Genomic DNA, 25,722 nt, shown 5'->3' with positions numbered 1-25,722 from the left:
CTTTTTATTGTGCCATTTTTTTTTTCCTTCCCAGAATCCAATTTTTTTGTAGTGAGGAAAGAGAAAACTGTTATGAGGTATTTTCTGAAACAATTATTTTTTTTTTTTTTTTATTGTTTTGACTCAGCGCGAGGAGAAGTGTTTGTGTGTGATCTTGCCTTGTGTCTACTTTCTCTGTGTGGGTGTGTGTTTGTCTGAATGTATGAATGTCTCTCTCTCTCTCTCTCTCTCTCTCTCTCTCTCTCTCTCTCTCTCTCTCTCTCTCTCTCTCTCTCTCTCCATTGTTGTTGTTACTCTTTTCCTCCTCTTTCTCCTTCTCCTCCTCCTCTTATTCCTCCTGCTCGTCTTCTCCTTAATGATGATCCCGTATTGAATTTCAGGAAAAATCTTGATAATTGTGGCTTTTTTCGACTTTTTTTAATCATTTTTTACAAATTTCTAGGAGTTTTATTTTTTATTTTCATTTTATAACACTGGTGACTTTTTTTTCTCCCTTCTCGTGATTGCTGGAGTTAGGACACCCACGCAGGATACCATTATTGGCGGTGGGAGGAGGAAAAAGAATTACCCATGGCCACTTTAGATATATCCACACACACACACACACACACACACACACACAGAGAGAGAGAGAGAGACAATTTCACCGCCTCTCTCAGCCTCCCATATCGTCTTCCAGTGTCTCTCCCCTTCCCTCAGTGCATCTCTTACCATCACCCTCTCTCAGTCACCGTTGCTCTTAGGCTCTCCTCTCTCAGCCTGCCTCAAACACTCCTGCGCCGCATTTCCTTTACTAATTCTAAAAGACTCTTGTTGAAGTTGCATGTTTTAAGTCCGTTTTTACTCCTCTAGTGTAAGATTTTTATGATTTTTTTTTTTTTTAGTATTAACTGAGGAGCCACTCTTGAAAACTCTCCCAATTTTTTTTCTCTTGGATAGCATTATGAAAAACTTCTGCCAACACCGACACAACTTTGAAAAGGTTTTTGTTGAAGTGATACCGGTTTTTAAGACTGAATTAAAGGTTCTAGTGACAGTTTAGCATGATTTTTACATTATCAGCCATCAAATCACTCTGAAGAACCCGGCTGATCATCTCTGTGGCTTTTGACTCTAGCGGTGAGAGATCAAAGTGTTTCAGATTATTGTTTCAAGAATTTGTTATTACCTCCTACCTTCTCCCAGCTTCTTCCAGCCTCTCCTAGCCTCTCCCAGCCTCTCCCAGCTTTTCCTAGCATTTCCCAGCTTAACCCTGTTTTTCCTAGTTTTTCCAATCTCTCTCCAAGCTTTTAATTTTAGCCTCTATCAGCTTTTCTTAGTTTCTTCTAGCTTCTCTCAGCTTCTCTCAGCTTTTCCCACCATCCCCTAGCCTCTCCCAGCCCCTCCCAGCTTCTCCCAGCCTCTCCTAGTCTATCCCAGTTTATCTTCCCTTTTCTCAGCCTGTCCTAGTCTCTCCTAGATTTTTTTCAGTCTTTTCAGCTTTTCCCAACCTCTCTCAGCGTCTCCTAGCCTCTTCCAGCTTCATCCAGCCTCTCCAAGCTTCTCCCAGCCTCTCCAAGCTTCTTTCAGCGTTTCCCAGCTTCTCCTAATTTCTCTCAATCTCTCACAGCTTCTCCTTCTCTCTCCCGGCCTGTCTGAACCTCTCCCAGCTTCTTCCAGCCTCTCCCAGCATCTCCCAGCTTCTCGCTCTTTCGCTATATGTTTCTCCATTATTCCCTCATTCTTCAACGCCCCGCTGCCTCGAGTCCCTGGTTATCTGATCCCTTTTTGCCGCTGTATCGCCTTCGAGAACTACCATCAGCTCAAGTGGTCCTCTCCTTAGACGCATCGCCCGTGACTAAGCCTATAGACGAGGAGGCATCATGTAGCGTTCTCTCTCTCTCTCTCTCTCTCTCTCTCTCTCTCTCTCTCTCTCTCTCTCTCTCTCTCTCTCTCTCTCTCTCATATATCCTTCTTTTTTTCCCTACTCACTGGAAAAAAAAGAAAAAAACACTACTTTTAATAACATTCCTAGTTAGAATTTAAACCTTTTTGTCTTAAGTATCATAAATATCCTCATTTTTCCCCACTCAATAGAAAAAAAGGGGGAAAATTACTTCTTTTCATAACATTGCCTAGTTGGAATTTCAATTTTTTTTTCTGAATATTATAAGTTTCCTTCTCTTTCCCCTTCTCAATGGAAAAAAAAGGGAAAAAAGACAGTAACTTTCATAATATTTCTTAGTTTGAACTTGGCTATTTAGAATTCACTGGTTTTTTTCTCTTTTTATAACTTTCCTAATATTTCCCATTCTCAAAGGAAGAAAGGAAAAAATACAGTAACTTTCAAAAGAACAGTAATTTTCATAACAGGGAAACAGAAAGAGTAGGAATGAGAAGGTCCAGTTAGTTGCCAGTCCCCGTGCAGGTATGAGAGTTAGCCAGAAGAAAGGGGTAAATGTTTTGGTAGAATAGCAGCAGTATTAAAACCTAATAGAAACAAAAGAAAGGAAAAAAAAAAGCCTTGTTAGTTGCCAGTAATAAGTTTCCCTCTCTTTCCCCTTCTCAATGGAAAAAGGGAAAAAAAACAGTAATTTTCATAACATTTTTTGTAGAATTCAAACCTTTTCTAAATATCATAAGTGTTCTTTTCTTTGCCCTGCTCAGTGGAAGAAAAGGGAAATACACTTTTTTTTTAACGTTAGCTACTTAGAATATAATGTTTTTTTTTCTTGAGTATCATAAATATCCTTTTTTTCCTTGTCAAAGGAAAAAAGGGAAAAAAACAACCTTTTATAACATTCTCTAGTTAAAATTTCAACCTTTTTTTTTCTTGAGTATCTTATATAATATCCTCTTTTTTTCCCTACCCTGAAAAAAGGAAAAACACAACTTTTAATAATATTCCCTAATCAGAATTTAAACTTTTTGTCTTAAGTATCATAAATATCCTAATTTATTTCCTTCTGAATGGAAAAAAGGGAAAGCAAAACACTACCTTTCATAACATACCTTAGTTAAAATTTCAATTCTTCTTTAGCATCATATCTGTTTTTACCCCTTCTCATTCGAAAAAAAGGGAAAAACCGACTACCTTTCATAACATTGCCTATATAGAGTTAGAGTGAGTATTAGTGAATGTTCTCAATTAAAAAAAGAAGGAAAAAAAGCATTACTTTCATAACATTGCCTATATGTGATTAGAATCCAACATTTTCTTTAGCGTTCTGAGTATCCTTCTTTTCCACTTCTCAATTAAAAATAAAAGATTAAAAATAAGACTACTTTCATAACATTGCCTATATAGAGTTAGAGTGAGTGTTAGTGAGTGTTCTAAGTATCCTTCTGTCTCTTCCTCCTTCTCAATTGAAAAAAAGAAAAATAACACTAATTATCATAACATTGCATATATAGAGTTAGATTTCAACATTTTCTTGAGTGTTCTGAGTATCCTTCTCTTCCACTTCTCAATTGAAAAAAAGAAAGAAAAACAATACTATGTACTTTTTAACATTTCTTTCTTAGAATTTCAACTTTTTTTCTCTCAGGTTTCATCAATATCTTGTTTTTTTTCCCTTCTCAATGGGAAAAAAAGGGAATTATAATATTTTTCATAACATTTCCTAGTCAAAATGTCAACTTTTTTTTTTATCTGATATCATACATTTCTCCATTTTTTTTCCTTTTGTCAATAGAAAAAAAGAAAAAACAGTACCTTTTATAACATACACTAGGTAAAGTTTAGCTACTCAGAATATAAACTTTTTTTCTAAGTATCATAGGTATTCTTTTCTTTCCCCTACTGAGTGGAAGAAACGGGAAGAGTACTAACTTTTATAACTTTGGCTAACTAAAATTGAAACAGCTTTTTAAATATCATAAATATCCTTTTTTTTCCCTTCTCGATGGAAATAAAGGGAATTATAATACTTTTTATAACATTTCCTAGTCAGGATTTCAACTTTTTTTTATCTAAATAACATTCATATCCCCATTTTTTCCCCTTGTCAATAGAAAAGGAAAAAAAAATAGTACCTTTCATAACATTCCTATTTAGAATTCATCAACTTGTTTTCTGAATATGATACGTATCCTCATTTTTTCCCCTTGTCAATAGAAAAAAAAAGGAAGAAAACTACCACTTTTTGTAACATTTCCTTCTTAGAATTTCAACTTTCTTTCCCTTAGGTATCATAAATATCTAGTTTTTTCCCTTCTCAATAGAAAAAAAAGGAAAAACAATACCTTTCATAACATACCTAAGTTAGAATCCCAAATCTTTATCCTCTTAGACCTTATAAAAACACCACCTTCTGCTCTTCTACAGGATGCATCATCAGGCAGTAGCATCAATATGGGTACTGGTGACCTACTCCCTTGGCATCACCGCCCAGCTCCCTCCCTCACCAGTACCTCCCACCTCCACGCCCTCAGGCACACCTAGTCACTCTGCCTCCTCCTCTGACGCCCACTCCTCATCCCTGGAATCTGCAACGACCACCATCATGTACCACCATTACCACGACCCCCCGGACACCGCCTCCACCGCCGCCACCGCCACCACCACCACCATCCGCCACCGCCACCAGTTCTTCCACCTTCGCCACAACCACCACGTAAGTTGAGATCCAGAGAGAGAGAGGTGTTTAGTAAGTTCTTTCAATTTTTATTCATATGTTTGTTTGTTTGTCAGTCGACTGTCTGTCAGTCTGTCAGTCAGTCAGTCAGTCAGTCATTCAGTTTCTCTCTCTCTCTCTCTCTCCTCTCTTCTTCCTGTCTTCTTCCTGTCTCTCTCTTCTCTCTTCTCTCTCTCTCTCTCTCTCTCTCTCTCTCTCTCTCTCTCTCTCTCTCTCTCTCTCTCTCTCTCTCTCTCTCTCTCTCTCTCTCTCTCTCTCTCTCTCTCTCTCTCTCTCTCTCTCTCTCTCTCTCTCTTTATTTATTTGTAAACCTGACTGTTTATTGTGTTCCTGTCTATCATGTATGTCTTTTTATGGGTTGTAGGTATTCGTGTTTGCTCTCTCTCTCTCTCTCTCTCTCTCTCTCTCTCTCTCTCTCTCTCTCTCTCTCTCTCTCTCTCTCTCTCTCTCTCTCTCTCTCTCTCTCTCTCTGATTGGCATCCTTCTCTCTCCTCCTCCTCCTCTCCCTCCTTCTTTTCCTCTTCCTCTTCCTCCTCCTCCTCCTCCTCCTCCTCCTCCTCCTCCTCCTCCTCCTCCTCCTCTTCCTCCTCCTTCCCTTATCTTCCTCCTACTCCTCCCCGTCTTATTTTTCCTCTTCTACTTTTTTTTATCTTCGTTCTCTTTTTAATTTTTAGATCCACATTTTTTTTTCCTTGTCCTTATTCCTGAATCGCCCACCTGGTCTGTCTTCCTAGTCCACCTGTGCTCTGAATGTTACCTGTCGTGTTTGTGATGTGTTTTGTTCCTCCTATCCGTCCCTCCCTCCCGCCCTCCTCTCTCTCTCTCTCTCTCTCTCTCTCTCTCTCTCTCTCTCTCTCTCTCTAGATATTTTTTTTTTTTTTCAGTTTTTGTGTGTGTTTACTTTGATTATCCGTTTATCGATCTGTTTTATTTTTTTTTCATTCTTAACTCTTTTATAAGGATGTGTGCTTGTCTGTCCTTTTGTTTGTGTGTGCGTGTGTTTCTCTGTTTATCTACTTGTCTACTTGTTTATCTGCCTGTCTGTGTGTTTCAGTTTATGTTTTTATGGAGTGTGCCCTTCTCTCTCTCTCTCTCTCTCTCTCTCTCTCTCTCTCTCTCTCTCTCTCTCTCTCTCTCTTTCTGTCTGTCTCTCTCTCTCTCTCTCTCTCTCTCTCTCTCTCTCTCTCTCTCTCTCAGTAAGGCATTAAGTAAGCAAGGTGAGGGTACGTACATTCCTCTAAGCTCTGAATGGCAAGTAGCTTACCCTTTTGTGTCTTTTGTTCATCTGCTCACCGTCTGTAAAGCTTCATCCCTTTCCTGTGCTTTCCTGAGGCTATTCTTTAATATGTAGGAGGGTCGCCGGCCAAGAGCAACAAAACAACAAAACTACAAGAAAAAATGGACCACTAAGATACAAGACTCCAAACAAAATCATGAACGATCATCAGAAAATTCGAGTTTAAATTGTAGGAAAGAAATACAGATGCTGACAGTGTTCCGGAGATGGCAGCACTATCGCGGCTTGCAAACTTTACCTTAACTTTACTTTAGGTTCGGAATCCCTTCAATCTGTGTTTCCTGATTACGGGTGTCTCGGTGTAAAGGCCTCATATTACGCCGTGATTACTTTCTTTATCCGCTGCGGGAAGCCACGGAATTCATGGCGCTAAATTCGATGCCAGAAAAGTGTTCCCGCGCTATCTGTGTTCGGCAAGCTATCGAGGAAACTTGTTAGAGAAATAATTACTTTGATATTTGGTGTGGATAGCAAATACGAACACCGCCGTCTATTAGCGAGCTTCCGAACAACTTTACTAAATCAGTCACTCTATTCTAGCCACTGTGGAAAGCCAAAGACAAGCTGGAGAATTCGACACCAGTTCTACCCAACTATCTATCAGTAAAGAGTGTTATTTAAATATGAACACCGCCATCTACTGGTGAATTTGGAGACTCTTTATTAAATTATTTTTTTCTTGTCACTGTGAAATATGGAGGATTTAACACCAGATCTTGCCACCATGTAAGTGAAGTGTTATTTAAATATGAACACCGCCATCTATTGGTGAACTTTCGAGCAACTTTACTAAATCAATCATTCTGTTTTTCTCTCCACTGTGAACGATGGAGAGAATTCAGTACCCGTTCATCCCACTATCGATAAGTAAAGAGTGCTTATTTCCTCAGTACCATGACACGTTTTCATATTCATTCTGGTTAGTATTTGGCAGTTTTAAGTTTTATACAGCCACAGAAACATATCTTGGAGCTATAAAAGTAAAGTCTCTGGACATTAATCTTCTGACCTCCATAGACTCTCCCTAATGCAAACAAAATCGTCTAATCATACCCAGAAATCAAGGTAAAAAATGCGTCTCAGTATTGAAGGGGTCAAATTTGAATACCGCCACCTAGTGATCACAGGAAGGAGTTAAGGTGAAGAACGGCCACCTCCACTCATATGCCAAGAGCTGACAACATCTCTCCATCGAGTGATTCAGGGGTGTGGGAGGGATTTTAGCAAGAAATTCTCGGTATGGCTGACAACACCTACAACCTGATTCCCGGTAGAAGTAGGAGAGAGAGAACATTTAGGTGGCTTCCCTAATCGAGGAGCAGACCTACTCACTCACTCCTTTCCAGAACTTCTCTTTCTTCTCGGCCCTTTGATCACATAGTCGCTCATTTCCTCTTACGCTTCACACTTCATTGATTTCTTTCTGCCCTTCCTGCGACACCCTGCCACAACAGACTTTTAGCTTCATTTCCTAAAGTGTCCCCCCATCTCCATTTTGTCCCTCGTTTTCTTTACCTCTCTACTCTGTGATACGAAGTCTTATAAATGCCAAAGAGCTTCGTAAAAAACAAGTAAGATATGATTTGTTTTGTTTAAGAGTTGGAAAGGTGGGTAAGATCAACATGAAACAAAAAAAAAAAAAGCCGACTTAGTTGCCAGTTCCCTTGCAGGTCCGAGAGTTAGCCAGAAAAAGGGAAAAATGTCTTGAAATTTCCCTCTTAAATGAAGTTAACTCATAGGAAGTTGGAAATACAGAAAAATGGAAGGGAAAAGATGAAATGCAGCGGAAATTTTTCAGAATATTTGTGATGGATGTTAATTCTAAGTCATAGTATGTATTTATTTTCTTGATGTTTCGTTCCTCTTTTTCTTTCATATTCCTCTTCTCTTCTCTCTCTCTCTCTCTCTCTCTCTCTCTCTCTCTCTCTCTCTCTCTCTCTCTCTCTCTCTCTCTTCATCATTTCATATTTGCTAATAGGATTAAAAGAAATTGTGATTGTATATTGAAGTGTATATATGAGAGAGAGAGAGAGAGAGAGAAGAGAGAGACAGATTGGGGGTGACTGAATACGCACTTCACTTGAAGAGAGGAAAGGCATATATCATTCACCTCTCTCTTTCTCTATCTCTCTCTCTCTTTCTTTTTCTCTCTCGCTCTCTCTCTCTCTCTCTCTCTCTCTCTCTCTCTCTCTCTCTCTCTCTCTCTCTCTCTCTCTCTCTCTCTCTGAAACATCAAAGATTTGCTGTGCGTTTTCTCTTGTAAGTATATTTTTCTCCTCCTCCTCCTCTTTTCCTTTTCCTCCTACTCCTCCTCTTTCCCTCCTCCTCCTCCTCCTTCTCCTCCTCCATCTCCTGTATCTCCTCTTCTTCCTCCTCCTCCTCCTCCTCCTCCTCCTCCTCCTCCTCCTCCATCCCGCATACCCGATACAGCAAAAGTGGTCTTGACAGATGGCCAAGATTGAGCTCCTAAACATTTCACATTATTTCCATACCGCCAGGATTCCGTTTTCTTTGCAAGTCTGCGCGGTGCATAATCAAAGGGGGAACTTCTGAAACCTGAAGTATTTTGTTCTTATTTTTTTTATTCATTTCTATTGCAAGTTTAGGGTATATTCTAGTCATTATTTGTAGTGAGTGTTTTTTTTTCTCTTTTTTTCCTTTTCTTTTATTGTTTGTCCAATGTAACAGTTAAGTGAATGCGTGTGTGTGTGTGTGTGTGTGTGTGTGTGTGTGTGTGTGTGTGTGTGCATGTGTGTGTGTCCAGTAGAATGGTTTAATGGTTTTCGCTTGAAAGAACATCGATACGTGAGATGTTATTGGCTGAGAGAGAGAGAGAGAGAGAGAGAGAGAGAGAGAGAGAGAGAGAGAGAGAGAGAGAGAGAGAGAGAGAGAGAGAGAGAGAGAGAGAGAGATTCACTGCACATATCCACACTGGCATCCAACTATCCAACATGACAAACGCACACACACACACACACACACACACACACACACACACACACACACACACACACACACACACACACACACCACACACACACAGTTAGACACACATACTCACATACAAACACCTAAGCAGATTGATAGACGGACAGGCAGACAGACAGACAGACGGACAGCGCGTGAGAGAGTTCCCATTCATTAGTCGTGTCCACTGAACATAAAAGTTATTATGAAGTTGATTAAATCCGGTGCAGAATTAATCGTTTTTTATATTGCTTTTTTTTTCACCCGTGTCCGCCGCCAGCATGGACAGCAGGCGGCGGTGGGATGTCCCGGCTTGATTAAACTATTGAGTGGCGGACCAGTTGGAGGGAAAAAAATGTGTCACGTTGGCATTCCACTAATGACCGAGTGTATGGGAAACTTAACCCGCCTCATTACTCGGTGCTGGGGCGTCACTCAGGCAATAAACTCTCTCAGATGAATTTAGAGAAATTAGGAAAGAATAAACTTGGGGACAAAAAATAAGAGAAGCTGTTTTATCTCTTCAATACTTGGACACATTTTTACCTTGAGATTTGTGTAAGATTAGACCATTTTATTGGCATTAGGAAGAGTCTATGGAGGTGAGAAGATTAAAGGCCACAGTTTTCACTATTTTAATCCCTCCACATAAGTTTCTGAAGTTGTATAGAATCACCAAATAGTAAGCAGAATGAATATGGAAACCCGTAACTAATGAGGTTAAAGCCATTAGGCCTACACGTGGCAGTCCCTGTGTGAAATAAACCTACTTATCTCTACTTATTATCTCCATCGCTAACGTCACTCAGGTAAATTTACAAAAGGTGAGATAAAGCCGAGTAAGATTGAAATATGCACTATGAAGAAAATTGACTAAAGTAAGGAAAGCTTCAAGACGCCATATACATTTTGGTTAGTATTTAGTGATTTAATACAGCTTCAGAAACTTATGTGGAGGATTGAAAAAGTAAAAACTGTGGTCATTAATCTTCTAACCTCCATAGACCCTTCCTAATGTCAATAAAATGGCCTAGTCGTACACAAATCATAAGGTAAAAATGTGTCCCAGTATTGAAGAGGTTAAAACACGTGATCTGTATAAGACATGTCAACCTATCTCCACCTCTGTTCCTCTTCCAGAAAATTGTCTAATCTTCTGTTAACGCTTCTTATTGGCTCGGCACTATCAACCTGATCAGTGAGTCCATTCCAATCCTGCGTCACTCTGAGAACCATTTTTTCTTCCTATCTCGTATCAAACAAACAGCTGCGCATCCAATTACAAGTTAGAGGAAAGAAATCATTCATATTTTTTTCATTGCTCTGATATGAAGGAAAACTTTCATTCCAATACGACAACTCCTGAACAGTCTGCAGTGTTAGAGCTCTTTATAAGCAGGAAGGAAAAAAAAACTACACAATATTGGTCAAAAAATAGAAAAAAATTCCTTTCATAAATTCTCTTTTTATGTAAGTATGTTTGATTGCCTGTTTCTTCTCTCTCTCTCTCTCTCTCTCTCTCTCTCTCTCTCTCTTGTATGTAGTCTCGTATCAATTCCAACACTTTTCTGGCGCAGCTTGAGTCTGTGGAGGACCAGGCGGCGGTACTGGCTGAGATGCGACACGAATGCGAGGTGAAGATGAAGAACGAAAGGCAAGGCATGAGAGTGGGAAGGACAGGAGCGTTGGTCAAGTCACCCACCACCACCACCACTACTATCCCACACACCGGCACCTTCCGCGCCTCCAGCAGCACCAACACCAACACCAACACGGCCCTAAATGACCCCTTGCAGCCCCCAGGATCCGTGAAATGGGAGGAAAACGAGGAGCTTGCCGAAGGAGACGAGGCCGAGATTGAAAACTTTGATCGAGTCCTTGAGAACGTGAAGGAAAACGAGTCTTGGGATGGCCACTGCCCCACGACCTTCGATAATATATACTGCTGGCCAAAGACGGCGCCAAACACCATTGTAGCCATCCCGTGCCCTAGTTACGTCAAGAACTTCATGCGAGGGGTGAGTTGGGCGGCAGGGAGGCGTTTAGACCTTAAGGAGGGGAACGTGGGACTTAAAACTCTTGTTGGCTTACGAATTAGGATGAAATATGTAAGATTTGTATTATACCTCTCTCTCTCTCTCTCTCTCTCTCTCTCTCTCTCTCTCTCTCTCTCTCTCTCTCTCTCTCTCTCTCTCTCTCTCTCTCTCTCTCTCTCTCTCTCTCTCTCTCTCTCTCTCTCTCTATCTATCTATCTATCTATCTATCTATCTATCTATATCTCAGAGCGAAGCGACGCGATACTGCACCTCCCAGGGCACGTGGTTCAGCCTGGAGGGAAACAATAAGTCGTGGACCAACTACAGCCAGTGCTCCGCCACCCTGGTCGTCCCTATTGTCGTCAACTCCACGCTAGAGATGGTGAGTGTCTCTTGTGTGTGTGTGTGTGTGTGTGTGTGTGTGTGTGTGTGGACTTTGTAATACTATTATTCTTTGTATTTTTAGCTGTTTCTCTATTGTCTATCTGTTTCTCTCCTCTATTTTCTATGTCTAAATCTGTCAAAAAACACTTCTTGTTATTTTTTTTCTGTTTTTGTTCTGTGTGTGTGTGTGTGTGTGTGTGTGTGTGTGTGTGTGTGTGTGTGTGTGTGTGTGTGTGTGTGTGTGTGTGTGTGTGTGTGTGTGTGTGTGTGTGTGTGTGTGTGTGTGTGTGTGTGTGTGTGTGTGTGTGTGTGTTTGTACCCGAAACATTATTCACAAGGATTACACTTTATTTATTCAACTATCCATTCCTCTGTTCTCTCTCTCTCTCTCTCTCTCTCTCTCTCTCTCTCTCTCTCTCTCTCTCTCTCTCTCTCTCTCTCTCTCTCTCTCTATTTACATAACATTTCATTCCTTCTACGTAAACCTTTTCACAAACAGACATTTAATTTCCAGCATTAGTTTTCACCATTTCATCATTTACATTCACCATGCGAGAATAACGAATGGGTCTCCTTCCTTTCTGGCTACAGTGGGTTCCGGTGGTGAGGGTGGTGTCGCTGATTGGCTACAGTGTCTCCCTCGCTACACTGCTGGTCGCCTTCTCCGTGCTGGCGTGCATCAAGTGAGTAACCAACCGTGAGACTTCTATCACCCTCCCCACTCACTCATAATCCGTCTCTCTCTCTCTCTCTCTCTCTCTCTCTCTCTCTCTCTCTCTCTCTCTCTCTCTCTCTCTCTCTCTCTCTGATTCGTGCTGTTCTCTCGTTCTTTCTATCTCTCCTTCTTCAGAGTAGGTTTTGTCCTCCAAGGTAAAGAGGCAGACTCGACACTACCACCACCATCACCACCTCCTCCTCCTCCTCCTCCTCCTCCTCCTCCTCCTCCTCCTCTTCAGACAGGTCATGTAAGAGTACCAAAGATTTGCAGTTTTTTTATTGATTCGTGTGTGTTTTGTGTTTTTGGTTAGATTTTGCTGTCTTTTGTTCGCTCTCTCTATCTCTGTGTCTCTGTCTCTCTCTCTCTCTCTCTCTCTCTCTCTCTCTCTCTCTCTCTCTCTCTCTCTCTCTCTCTCTCTCTCTCTCTCTCTCTCTCTCTCTCTCTCTCTCTCTCTCTCTCTCTCTCTCTCTCTCTCTCTCTCTCTCTCTCTCTCTCTCTCTCTCTCTCTCTCTCTCTCTCTCTCTCTCTCTCTCTCTCTCTCTCTCTCTCTCTCTCTCTCTCTCTCTCTCTCTCTCTCTCTCTCTCTCTCTCTCTCTCTCTCTCTCTCTCTCTCTCTCTCTCTCTCTCTCTCTCTTATCTCTCTTTCTCTCTCTCTCTCTCTTTTTTTTCTAACAGTACCTTACCAAATCTTTCTTCCACCGTCGTTCCCAGACACCTGCGCTGCCCGAGGAACACTTTGCATATGCACCTCTTCCTCTCCTTCATCTGCCGCGCCGTGGGAGCTTTGGCGAGGAACAATGACATCAGTGGCGTGACTCCTCAACAACCTCACTCAGACGGCGGGGTGAGTTATAGCCATACTCTTAAACACTTCAGTACTGGAACGCATTTTTATCATCAATTTTTGGGTGTGATTAGACGATTTTTGTTTATATTAGAAAGGGTCTATTGAGGTCAGAAGATTAATGGCAAGAGTCTTCACTGTTTTAATGCCCCTACATAAGTTTCTGAAGCTGTTTAAAATCACCAAATAGTAAGCAGAATGAATATGGAAACGCGTCCTTGTACTGAAAGGGGTTAAACACTTCTGGGCATCATATTCACTACTTTAAAAAGACTTTACTTGAAGATACAGTTTTTCTTTAATGTTTCTGCTTTTCCAGTGAGAGATTAACAAGATTACTGCATGACTAATAGGTGAAACAGTCTTGAGAACCTGGTACATTAATTCTGAATCCTTTTAAAATAGTGGTGGTGAGGGAGTATCAAGAGGAGTGTGCGAAAGATGCATTAACCCTTTCACTGCTATTTGGTACATCATCCATTAATTACTAAACACTCTGAGACATGCTTACTTGTTTTATAGCCACCTAAAATCTATTCTTTTTATTCTCATACTTTCTTGTAGATGCTTATAAAGATCCCATACATTACTTACGGTGCTGTTTTGCTGATTCTTGTTGATTCTTATCGCAGTGAAACAGTTAAGAGGGGTTTGCAAAGGATGTACTGGAAGATATGTATGAGTGTGACTGTTTGTGTGTGTGTGTGTGTGTGTGTGTGTGTGTGTGTGTGTGTTTTTTTTAGTAATAATGGTAGGATGTTGTATTAGGTTGTAAGGAGAAGTGTTTTTGTGTAAGTAGTTTTAGTGTTTGAATTTAATGAAGGTAAGATGTTTTTCGTGATGATTATGGTGGAAATAAGTTAGTTTAGGTGGAAGAGTTCTTGTGTGTTAAGATATTTTTCCTTATGTGTGTGTGTGTGTGTGTGTGTGTGTGTGTGTGTGTGTGTGTGTGTGTGTGTGTGTGTGTGTGTGTGTGTGTGTGTGTGTTTGTGTGTGTGTGAGAGAAAGAGAAAGAGAGAGAGTGTGTGTGTGTTTATGTAAGAAAGGAGGACTGGCCAAGGATAACAAAAATGTAAAGAAAAAAGGCCCACTCAGTCAACAGTTTCTTTATAAACCAGATAGAATTAACCAAAGGACAGGGACAAATATCTTGATACCTCCCTCTTGAATGCTACAGTGAAAACTAAATCTTACATAACACAGGACATAATTCATTGGTAGGACACTTAGAAAAACGAAAAACGAAAAGCGAACACTAAAATAAAATAAATAGGTAGGTTTGTTTCAATTTAAGAGCAAGACCCAAACTTTACAGAATATAATGACCGCTCCGTCAACATAATTCTTTGGTTTTTTTATTGTTTTTTTTTATACCATGTGGGTTTTTTCACGGGAATTTCTGGGCTAAAGGAGATACTTTTGGGTAGCTCCTATCTCAAAGCCCACCCGCTAGGAAACCCTTACCCCGAGTGAGGAAGCCCAACCTACACTCGGACCGTGGACAGGATTCGAACTCGTGCGCTTGGAGACCCCTCGGACCCCAAAGCACGCATGGATCCACTGTATCAATGCGATCTAAAGTTAACCCAAAGCGGCATTGTGGAGAGGACTATTGTAGAAAGGAAAACAACAATGTAGATATTTAAAAAGTGAGGAAAAAATATCATAGTAATTAATGAAAGTGATGCATTTTAGGCCATTAGTGTAAATCATAGGAATAAATTATACTCATGAGCTTTTCTCCATAACAACACCGCTGCATCAATCACTGGAACTGCTGTGTGTGTGTTTAGTTTGTCATTCATTCCTTGTTACCGCGACGGGGAGACAGTAGAAGTAGTAGTAGTAGTAGTAGTAGTAGTAGCAGTAGCAGTAGTAGCAATTGTTGTAGTAGTAGTAATAGTAGTAGTCGTAGTAGTAGTAGTAGTCGTAGTATAGAAGTAATAGTAGTAGTAGTTGTAGTAGTAGTTGTAGTAGTAGTAGTAGTAGTAGCAGTAGCAGTAGTAGTAGTAGTAGTAGTAGTAATATTAATAGTAGTAGTAGTAGTAGTAGTAGTAGTAGTAGTAGTAGTTTGTTTTAATGTTACCTGTAAGTGTGGACTGGAAGAAATTTCGTAGTTAAATAGAAATGAGAGGAAAAAGAGGAAGAGTTCGTGGAGGAGGAGATGGAGGAGGAGGAGGAGGAAGAAGAAGATGAAGGAGGTGAAGGAGGAGGAGAAAGAGGAGGAGGAGGAGGAGGAGGAGGAGGTATAGAAAAAGGCGCGGTTATGACAGCTTGTTGACTTCTCTAACTACCTTTCGTCCGCTCTCTGTTGACACTCAAACAATCAATTTGGTCCACGCTCGTCAAATTTTAAGATTTCTCTGTTTTCTTTGTCCGCAAGTCGTCTTTACCCACCTGTGACGCTCTCTTACCACCTCCTCCTCCTCCTCCTCTTCCTCCTCCTCCTCGTATTTTCATTCCAAGTATTTCTCATTTTCCTGTCTCCGTTTTCTTTCCTCCTCTCCGTGTTGATTCTGCCGTGTGTGTCTTTTCCTCTCCTTTCATCTCGCCTATTATTTCAATCGCACGTAATCTGCCACTGCATGTCACCATCTTGCTTCAAATGTTTCTCTCCCTCTTTTTTTTTCTCTCTCGGACGATACACCTTTGTATTATTTCTGTATTCCTCTTTTCAACGTATTCCACTCTATTTGTTCTCCCCCCCCTCTCTCTCTCTCTCTCTCTCTCTCTCTCTCTCTCTCTCTCTCTCTCTCTCTCTCTCTCTCTCTCTCTCTCTCTCTCTCTCTCTCTCTCTCACAGGTCATTTCTTCCCTTCTTCCTCTTGCGCATCCTCTTCTATCACTCAGCACTGCATCCCTTCCCTTCCCTTTCCCTTCCCTTCCCATCCCTTCCCTCCCTCTCTCCTTCCCTCTCTCTCTCTCCCCCTTTCCTCTCTCTCTCTTGGTCAGCCATCAATCACAGCGTCCCTCCAAGATGTCTCAGTGCAATGCAAACCGAGACAACCTTGTAAATGTGACGAGTGTTTTTTTTTTTTCTGGTTCCCCTTGAGACTGATTTCCCGGAGAGAGAGAGAGAGAGAGAGAGAGAGAGAGAGAGAGAGAGAGAGAGAGACGTCCGTATTCAAGAACGCCTTCTCTTCTCACTACGACAATTTTCCAAGGCTGCATAGACAACTAACTAGTCGGATTTTCAAGATGGTTTTTCCTTTTGATAAACTAAAAATCTCGCTAATTTATCACCAGAATCATAAAAAAAAAAAAAAATGCTCTTAAAAACACGAGGATATTCAACTGGAGCCTTTGGAAAGTAGTGATGGTGAGAGAGCAAAGCGTTTCAGAATACGGGCCAGAGAGAGAGAGAGAGAGAGAGAAAGAAAGAGAGTTGTTTTGCTGTCTCTTTTCACCATAGGGGGAAAGCTTTACTGGGAACGAGACCTCCTTAGAATACATACTGAGTGGAAAGTCCTGATTTTTTCTTTATTTTTGTCTTGTATTTCCTCCTTTTTTTCCCTCCCTCTATTCTCTTTGCTTCTGGTGTGATGGGATTTTTGTGTCCTCAATGTATTGTTCGACACCTTTTGTTTGGTGTGCGATGTATCTTTTTATAGAATCAGAAATCCGCTTATGTATTTTTACCTCCATCTTATATTTTTTTTCTTTTTCTTTTCTTTTTCTTTTCTTTTCTGAATGCGGTTGTCTATTTATCTTCTTTTTCTTTTTTTCTTCGTGTCGGTTTCTCTTTTTTCTCTCCATTTTTTGTATTTTGAGAGATGTTATTTTTTTCTATCTCTCTCCATATCTCTTTTTTTGGGGGGGGTCTTTTATGTCAGTTTCTTTCGCTCTCTTTCTTTTCCTCCACTTGTGTCTTCCTTTTCTTCATTACTTGTCTGTTTCCCCTGTCGGTCTGTCCGTCTGTTTGTCTGTGTGGTTCTCTCCTTTCATATCCCTTCTTATTTATCCTTATTTTCCTTCAGTGTGTGTGTGTGTGTGTGTGTGTGTGTGTGTGTGTGTGTGTGTGTGTGTGTCCTCGCGTATATCACAGTGAGCGGAAAATATTAGTTTATCTTCCTCCTCTATCCCTTCCACCTTTTCCCCTTCATCTTCATCATGTTCGTCTTCTCCTCCTCTCTTCCTCCTCCTCCTTTTCCTCGTCCTCCTCCTCCTATCTCACTTCTGTTTTCTCTCCCTCTCCATAATCACTCTTTCTTTTAATTCGTCTTTTCTTCCTATCCTCATCTATCTGGAAGGAGAGAAGGAAGCTGATAGGAGAGTCTTATACCTGTGTGATTTCCTCCTACCTTGATTACTTGCAGCTCTACAGGTGTCTTAGCTTCCCCGAACACCTGAGAACCTACCTGTGTTTGTTAATTGGCTAGCAGAAGGGGTTTGTTTTCCTCTTTGGCTTCCTTTTGAGTTGCTTATGGTCTGTTTCTCCTGTCTGTCTTTTTCTTCTCTCTCTCTCTCTTAGTCTATATTCTTCCCATCCTATTTGCACTCCCTTTACCACATCTGCTTTATTCCCCCCGTTTTTTTCAGCTCCCCAATTTCCCAGAGCGGACTTCAAACTTTTTCCATTTCCTCTCCAAGCTTTCCGTCCTTTCATCTCGCGCCTCACTCCTCTTCAGACTTGGGGGTGCCGTCTTTTCACGTCGCTCTGGCAATACTTCATCCTCGCCAACTATTCGTGGATCCTGATGGAGGGCCTATACCTGCACAACCTCATCTTCCTCGCTCTCTTCACGGACAACTCGGCCATCACACTCTACATCGTCCTTGGCTGGGGTGAGTTGTGTGCATCCAGTGCCATCATAGAAAACGTGAGGTGAATTGGGGTCACTTTAGATATTATGGAATGTTTTTTTTTTTTTTTTTTTTTTTGTAGTTGTTCCTTAGTTACCTTTATTTTTTTATTTTTTTTTACTGGTGGTTCTTTCTGTTGGTCTTTTTTTCTTATTTTTTTTATGGTATTTGGTGATAAGTGGTGCAATATTCTAATAGTGAAGGAAACTAGGAGAGCAAAGGAGTGAGTGGAAATAGTAGTTAAAAAAAAAAAACAGCGAAATTTAATGGCAAAAGTAACTTAAAGAGGTAAATGAAGTTAAATTCAAATGGTAATAAGTATAAACTATCTAGTAATGACATTTTTTTAGGAGCCATTTACTGCATTACCTTAAAACCATTGATATTAGCATGTGTTCAAATTTCTTAACCTGAAGTAATTAAAAAGAAACCTTATCAAATTCGTAAGTTTCTTTTCACTGTGTCTAATTAAAATGCTTCAACATTAAACCATTCTTAGTGAGGATATACTATTTTTTAAGGTTCTATGCACGCAGCGGCCATTGTCCTTTATTTTGTAAGGAATGCAGGAGATATTTCAGCCATTTTCACGCTCTCAATTCTGAAGCTGCTCTCCCTCCTGCCTCTGACAATATAGGAGTCTTACTTTCATTATTCCAGTCCATTTTTCCTCTTATCTTCTTTCCCTCTTGTACATCATTACATTGCCACTCCTCTCTGCCTTTTCCTTGTCTGTTTATCTTGTGCATGCTTTTTTTTTATCTTTCTTTTCGTCTCTCGTTTGCTTTTGTTGCGAAGAATTCATTTAGGTTTGTTCTTCTCTTCTTCCGATCTCTCCTTTGCAATATTCTCTCCTTCAGTTTTTCGTGTTTTGTTTTCTCTCGCATAGTTTGACGTGTCTCGTGTCAGTGTGTTGAGTTTCTCATGCATATTATATTTTGGTAAAGTTTTTCTCTTTCCTCGCGTCTTATATAAAGTTTGAGTTGCGGCACTCTCTCTCTCTCTCTCTCTCTCTCTCTCTCTCTCTCTCTCTCTCTCTCTCTCTCTCTCTCTCTCTCTCTCTCTCTCTCTCTCTCTCTGAACTGTCTTTCCCACTTGACTTCTTACAGGAAATTTAAGTTGACTAATTTATTTTATAGTCTCTTTCTTGTTATCACCATCTTTGTTATCATCTTCATTGTCAACGCCATCATTATTTCCCTATCGTTCTTCATCATCGTCATCGTCGTCACAATCGTATGTATTTTTATTACTATTACTGCTTCACTTATATTATCTTTTGCCTTTCTCTCCTCCTCCACCCACCACACCACTTCTCTGCTCCCCTCACCCCACCCGTCCTCTCCTCCCTTACAGGTCTGCCGTTAATCCTCGTGGTAGGGTGGGCGGTGGCGAGGATGACGGCAGAAAACACCCTTTGCTGGTTCACCAACGCGAAACCCTGGCTGTTCTGGACCTTCATAAGAGGGCCAGTAGGCGTCTCTATCTTGGTAGGTGTCCACTTCTCTCCCTCTCGTTTTCTTTGATCAACCTCGTGACGGGAAGCCTCTCATTCACGTTTTCTTTCAAATTTCCATAATTCTTTGTATTTTTCTATATTTTAATCGTAGTTTCTAGTATTGTATCTCTAAATTTTGAACAGTTTTCTTTATTTATAGTTTGTTGACGCATGTTTTATTCTGATTCAAGAGGAATATATTGCTGGAAAAGATCACAATTGACGAGTGTGTTTACATTGACGAAGGAAAGAAAACATTACAGACTAAAGAAATACCATGAAAGGGAAACGAGAGACAAAAAAAAAAAAAAATCAATCAATCAACCCCAAAGCACAACATTAACTAAAAGCACACGAAAGCAACACAAACCAAGAAAAACACAACACAGCAAACCAGGAAACAAAACAAATTAGAAAGAAAACTAGAAACACTCCACAAACAAGACTAAGAAGAAAAGGAAAAGAAAAATATGTACATACACTCGAAGGTACGACTAGAAATGGCGGTAAATGAACATGAATAAGCAGAATACAGAACGAATGGAGGGAAAGGAGGAAACAAGTTAAGAGAAAGGGAGAGGAAAGAAGAGAAACAAAAATAGAGAATGAAAAGCAGGAGGAAATGTGGAGAAATGCTGAAGATTAGAATGGAGGAAACCAAATTAATGCCAACATTATGAAGACAAAGAAGGGGAAGAGGAAGAGGAGGATAAAGGAGAATAGAATATAAAAAAAAATAGAGGAGGGCTTCTATCTCTTTGTAGATAGAAGAGACAGAGAAAGGATTAAGAGAGAGAGAGAGAGAGAGAGAGAGAGAGAGAGAGAGAGAGAGAGAGAGAGAGAGAGAGAGAGAGAGAGAGGGATGAGAGACGTGGGGCTCGAAACTCTATTAGGAGGAAAAAATTGAGGTCAGGGTAAAGGTGAGAGAGAGAGAGAGAGAGAGAGAGAGAGAGAGAGAGAGAGAGAGGTGGGAAGTAAAGAAAGGGAAAGAAAGGAAGGAAGGAAACTTGTGTCTATATATTTGATACCAAGACAAGTGTGACTCTTTCTCTCTCTCTCTCTCTCTCTCTCTCTCTCTCTCTCTCTCTCTCTCTCTCTCTCTCTCTGGTTCAGTAACTCAATTAACACGCTCCATTTACAAATAAAGCTTCTCTTCCTTGCCAAGTCACCTGTGTTATAATAATAATTAATTGACGGTGTGTATTTACTTCGAAATCTACGTAGTATATTTTGTCACTATCTCGAGCCTTTGTCAGCTTCATTATTCTTTTCATTCTCTAAAGCATCTGTTAATTTTTTTTACTACGATACATTTAATTAATCTACTCTTAATACCTTTTTAAATATATTTCTAATCAGGAGAATTAATTAGTGTCTGTGTGACGTCAAGAGAGCTTATATGTCGGCAGGTTTATTGTGCGTGGTAGTTGGCAGACTGTAATGGCTGGTGTAGGTTATATTAGGTTAGCTTAGGTTAGGTTGTGTTGGGTTGGGTTAGGTTAGGTTGGGTTAGGTTGGGTTGGGTTGGGTTGGGTTAAATTTGGTTAGGTTAGGTTAGGTTAGGTTGGGTTGGGTTGGGTTGGGTTAGGAGGTTGGGTTGGGTTAGATTTGGTTAGATTGGGTTAGGGTAGGTTAGGTTAGGTTAGATTGGGTTGGGTTAGATTTGGTTTGATTGTGTTGGGTTTGGTCAGGTTAGGTTAGATTGGGTTGGGTTTGGTCAGGTTAGGTTGGACTTGGTTGGGTTAGGTTAGGTCAGGTTAGAACCCTTCCTAATGCAAATAAAATCGTCTCTTCAAAAATCATGGTAAAAAATGCGTATTGAATGGGTAAGCAGTACATTATTTAGGAAGGAAGAATCAGCACACTAAGGTACATAACAGTAAAGAAAAAGAAGAAAACAGTGTAAGGGATTGGGATAAACATTCTAAAAGTCGCTGAAATAGACTGCAACTGGACCTGAATCCCTTCGATACACATATTTACCTTGAGATTTGTGTACGATTAGACCACTTTATATACACTAGGAGGGGTCTATGAAGGTCAGAAAATTAATAGCCAGTCTTCACTATTTTGATCCCCCATGAGTTTCTGAAGCTGTAGAAAATCACCAAATAGTAAGCAGAATGAATATGGAAACGCGTCATGGTACTGAAGGGGTTAAACATCTCACACTCTACGTGCTCTACACTCACACGTCTTTCCTTCACACTCGTCCCGCCATTCAGAATCCTTGCACAGAGCGGCAGCATCCCTCTCTGCATTGCGGCCCTGCAGACCTTTGTACTTTGGGCTTCTGGCAGCAAAAAAGATCTGCCCTTCCGTCGCCTCTCATTGTCTTCCTCATGGATTTCCGATACTGTCCCGCCTTGTGTCCCGAGCACGTGGAGGTGAAGCAGAGACCTCACTTGAACCGCCGGGTCAGAGAGAGAGAGAGAGAGAGAAAGGGGGTGGGTGATGCTAAGAGGACGCCAAATGAAAAGTCGTGTGGAGAGAGATAAATCGTTTCAAGTCAAGGGGGAAATATTTCTCAGTCTCTCTCTCTCTCTCTCTCTCTCTCTCTCTCTCTCTCTCTCTCTCTCTCTCTCTCTCTCTCTCTCTCTCTCTCTCTCTCTCTCTCTCTCTCTCTCTCTCTCTCTCTCTCTCTCTCTCTCTCTCTCTCTCTCTCTCTCTCTCTCTCTCTCTCTCTCTCTCTCTCTCTCTCTCTCTCTCTCTCTCTCTCTCTCTCTCTCTCTCTCTCTCTCTCTCTCTCTCTCTCTCTCTCTCTCTCTCTCTCTCTCTCTCTCTCTCTCTCTCTCTCTCTCTCTCTCTCTCTCTCTCTCTCTCTCTCTCTCTCTCTCTCTCTCTCTCTCTCTCTCTCTCTCTCTCTCTCTCTCTCTCTCTCTCTCTCTCTCTCTCTCTCTCTCTCTCTCTCTCTCTCTCGCAACTTTTTCCTTCCTTCGTCAGGTGAGTTTCGCGCTGTTCCTCAACATCGCGAGAGAACTGCTGCTCAAACTCAAGTCGTCCACGGCCCCGGAGACTCGCAGGTGCCGCTACAGGTGAGTCAGATGAAGATCAAACTTAAGGTCAAGGTTAAGGTGAAGGTCTCAGGTTAATCACTTAGCCTTGGTGTAATGGCTGAGTCGTAACTAAGTTCAAACTGAATTCGAACTGAGCGCAAAGTGAATACTAACAATGTCGCAAGTTGATTTATCGTGTTAGCTCCCGCCCTTCCAAGTTCGCAGTGGCTCGTGTACCAGGGACGTGTATCATGGAGGTGAAGTGAAGGAGTTTGGTGACTGAGAGAGGGTGTCTTCATTAATTTCCCGCTCGAGAGCCTTTGCGTCACTCCCTGCTTTACCCGGTGATAAGTTGGTGATAAGTTGGCCACACACGGGAAGGGGAAGTACTTGAGCAATAAAGCACGTGTGAGTTATGTCCCTCGGAGTATTTCAGTCTTATCAGTGAGTTTCTCTTTCCCATTAGTCAGCCAATTTGTGGGAGCTTCTTGTTTTTATTCCAGTCTTTGCTATGTTTGCCTTTTCTTCTTGTTATTGTTTGTTGTTCTTGTTCATCATCTTTTTCCTTCTTATTATTATTCTTATTCTTGATATCAGTGAGTTTCTCTTTCCATTAGTCAGTCAATTTTTTTTTAAGTGTTTGATTATAAAGTATTAGGAAGGGCACTGGGTCTTTTTTCATGATGTTATGATTTGTATGGCGTAGTGAGAAGTGCTGGAAAGAGTATCAGTTCCATTCAGTATCTGGATTAGTTGGTAAGACAAGCAGCGCTTTTAAACTTATTCGAAACCCCATTTTTAGTTGTTGTGGTGCCGTAACTCAGTCAGGTACACACAGGAGGTGATGAACAGTGAGTGCCACAGTAACAACTCAGTTAAGGAGGATTTTTCACAATTTTAAAAAGAGATTAATTATATTACACCATCTAGAGGCAAATAACACACTAAAACACGTCCATTTAATGATGTGGGCATTGAAAAGCAAGCCTTACGAGTGAACAAAATCGAAAAACAGCATCAAAACGTAATTCTTCAGGTAAAACGTGTAATATTTCACTTCTTGCGTTTGAATGTTTTGTTCATTTGATTGTCCATTTAATTATGTGGCCACTGATAAACAAACCTTGCGAGTGACCAAAATAGAAAAACGATATAAAAAAAACGCAATTCTTCAGGGAAAACACAAAATATTTCACTTCTCGAGTTTGAGTGTTTTGTTCTTGCCTGCATTAGATCACGTGAATTTGATTATGTGGCCATTGAAAAACAAACCTTACGAATGACCAAAATAGAAAAAACGCATAAAAAAAACCCCATTCTTCAGGGAAAACACAAAATATTTCACTTCTTGAGTTCTGAGTGATCTGTTCCTGCCTGCATTGCCAGACGGTGGGCTCGCTCCACGCTGGTGCTGGTGCCGCTGTTCGGGGTTCACTACGCGGCTCTGCTCGGCTTCACGTATTTTATGGGCAAGAATTCCACCATTGAGATCATCTGGCTCTTCACGGACCAGCTGTTTGCCTCTTTCCAGGTGTGTGTGTGTGTGTGTGTGTGTGTGTGTGTGTGTGTGTGTGTGTGTGTGTGTGTGTGTGTGTGTGTGTGTGTGTGTGTGTGTGTGTGTGTGTGTGTGTGTGTGTGTGTGTATGTGTGTGTGAGGTGGTGGGAGAAAAAAGGAACTGTCAACTGGCAAGAAATTAAAATCAAGATAATTATTGATTGTTATTTAGTGTGTGTGTGTGAGAGAGAGAGAGAGAGAGAGAGAGAGAGAGAGAAGAAGTACAAGGAAGGATGAGATGGATGGACAGATGCAACTGGAGCCTCGTCGCCGTGACTGTCTCCAGGGAACTCCGAAAGCCATGCATCAGAATTTACAAGGATATTCTGCGCTCTCTCTCTCTCTCTCTCTCTCTCTCTCTCTCTCTCTCTCTCTCTCTCTCTCTCTCTCTCTCTCTGTCTCTGTTTATTGTATTTCCCTCTTTTCCTTTTTGTGTTTTTTCCTTTTTCATCATAAACCAACCTAACCTACCCTAACCTATCCTAATATAATATAACTATGACTAAATCGACAAGTTCCTCTCATTCCTAACCTAACCTAACTAGACCTTTTCGTCCTTAACCTAACTTATCCTAGCCTAATCTAACCTAACTTAACCTGCCCTAACCTAACCTAAGCTAATCTAACTTAACCTAACCTCACCTAACTTTTCCTAACTTTGCCCTAACCTAACCTAACGTAACCTAACTGCAATGTACCAATCCCAACACACACAGGGCTTCTTCGTGGCCACTCTGTACTGTTTGCTGAACGCTGAGGTCAGGTCGGAGCTACACAAGATATGGCAGCACTGGCAGATGAACAACAAGTCTGACAAAAGCCTCAACTTTCATTCCGCCTTGTCTCACTCCAGGACTTATTTCAGGTATGTATTGGCTCAGGTGTGTGTAGGAGGTGGGTAGAGTGTCAGGTGTGTGTGTGTGTGTGTGTGTGTTACTTCATATATGTGGTGGGTGAGGGGTAGTTTGAGGTGTGTTGTGTTGGTCTAATGTTGTTATTGTTTAGTTATCTATGTGTGTTGTGTTGGTTTCAGGTGTGTTGTGTTGAATTCAAGTGTCTGTTATGTTATATTGTGTTAGGTTAGATGTGTGTTGTGGTGGTTCAAGAGTGTGTTGTGTTGTGTTGTGTTGTGTTGGTCAAGGTTTGTGTTTCTTTATTTATGTGTATTGTGTTGGTTTCAGGTGTGTTGTGTTGGGTTCAAGTGTCTCTTATGTTACACTGAGTTAGGTTAGGTGTGTGTTACGTTGTGATGGTTCAGATGTGTGTTGTGTTGTGTTGACTCATGTGGTGTGTTGCCTCAGATATACGTGTGTTGATGCAGGAATGAGGTCATGAAATGCGAGTTAATCCTAATTCAAAATGCAGCAAATCACAAGACAACACTGGAGAGGACAATCTATATTCCCTTCACTTCCTTTTTCCTTCCTTGCCTTTCTTTACTTCCTTCTTCCTTCCTTGCCTTCCTTCATTTCCTTCATCCTTGCCTTCCTTCACTTCTTTCATCCTTGCCTTCGTTTACTTCCTTCCACCTTCCCTGCATTCTTCACTTCTTTCTTCCTTGTCTTCTTTCACTTAATTTTTCCTTGCTTTTTTTTCACTTCCTTCTTCCTTGCTTTCTTTCACTTCCTTCTTTCTCGCCTTCCTTCACTTCTTTTATCCTTCCTTGCTTTCCTTCACTTCCTTCTTCCTTCCTTCCTGGCCTTTCTTCCTTTCTTTCTGACCTTCCTTTGTGATCTTTTTTTTAATACTTTCTTCCTTTTTTGTATATTTTGTCACGATAGTTTAAGATTTCTGTATTTTTTGGCCTTTTTTTCTTCACCGTTGTATTTTTGTATTTAATTATGTATTTTTTTTATTCTATTTAATATAAGGAAGTGTTGTTCAAATGGTATTCGATCTGTTTTACTATCCAACAGACCATTAGCTTTTCTGTTTCCTCCTCTCTCTCTCTCTCTCTCTCTCTCTCTCTCTCTCTCTCTCTCTCTCTCTCTCTCTCTCTCTCTCTCTCT

At 40.9% G+C, this 25,722-nt stretch overlaps 1 protein-coding gene across 3 annotated transcripts in view; it reads left to right on the top strand.

The window, feature by feature from the left end:
* The window catches only part of LOC123508893 (secretin receptor-like), a 69,589-nt gene that overhangs the window by 22,987 nt on the left and 20,880 nt on the right, over positions 1-25,722 (top strand). For all 3 annotated transcript variants that reach the window (XM_045262897.1, XM_045262898.1, XM_045262896.1), the window contains 10 exons: positions 4,307-4,595; positions 10,458-10,898; positions 11,164-11,298; positions 11,892-11,983; positions 12,730-12,862; positions 17,490-17,646; positions 19,021-19,154; positions 22,106-22,197; positions 23,545-23,689; positions 24,430-24,578. In XM_045262897.1, coding sequence (XP_045118832.1) covers positions 4,308-4,595; positions 10,458-10,898; positions 11,164-11,298; positions 11,892-11,983; positions 12,730-12,862; positions 17,490-17,646; positions 19,021-19,154; positions 22,106-22,197; positions 23,545-23,689; positions 24,430-24,578 — 1,766 coding nt within the window. In that variant the 5' untranslated portion in view covers position 4,307. The remainder of the gene's footprint in view (positions 1-4,306; positions 4,596-10,457; positions 10,899-11,163; positions 11,299-11,891; positions 11,984-12,729; positions 12,863-17,489; positions 17,647-19,020; positions 19,155-22,105; positions 22,198-23,544; positions 23,690-24,429; positions 24,579-25,722) is intronic.

The sequence above is a fragment of the Portunus trituberculatus genome, chromosome 25 (genome assembly GCF_017591435.1).
Source record: "Portunus trituberculatus isolate SZX2019 chromosome 25, ASM1759143v1, whole genome shotgun sequence".
Lineage (NCBI taxonomy): Eukaryota > Metazoa > Arthropoda > Malacostraca > Decapoda > Portunidae > Portunus > Portunus trituberculatus.
This window is presented reverse-complemented; position numbering and strand designations above follow the sequence as displayed.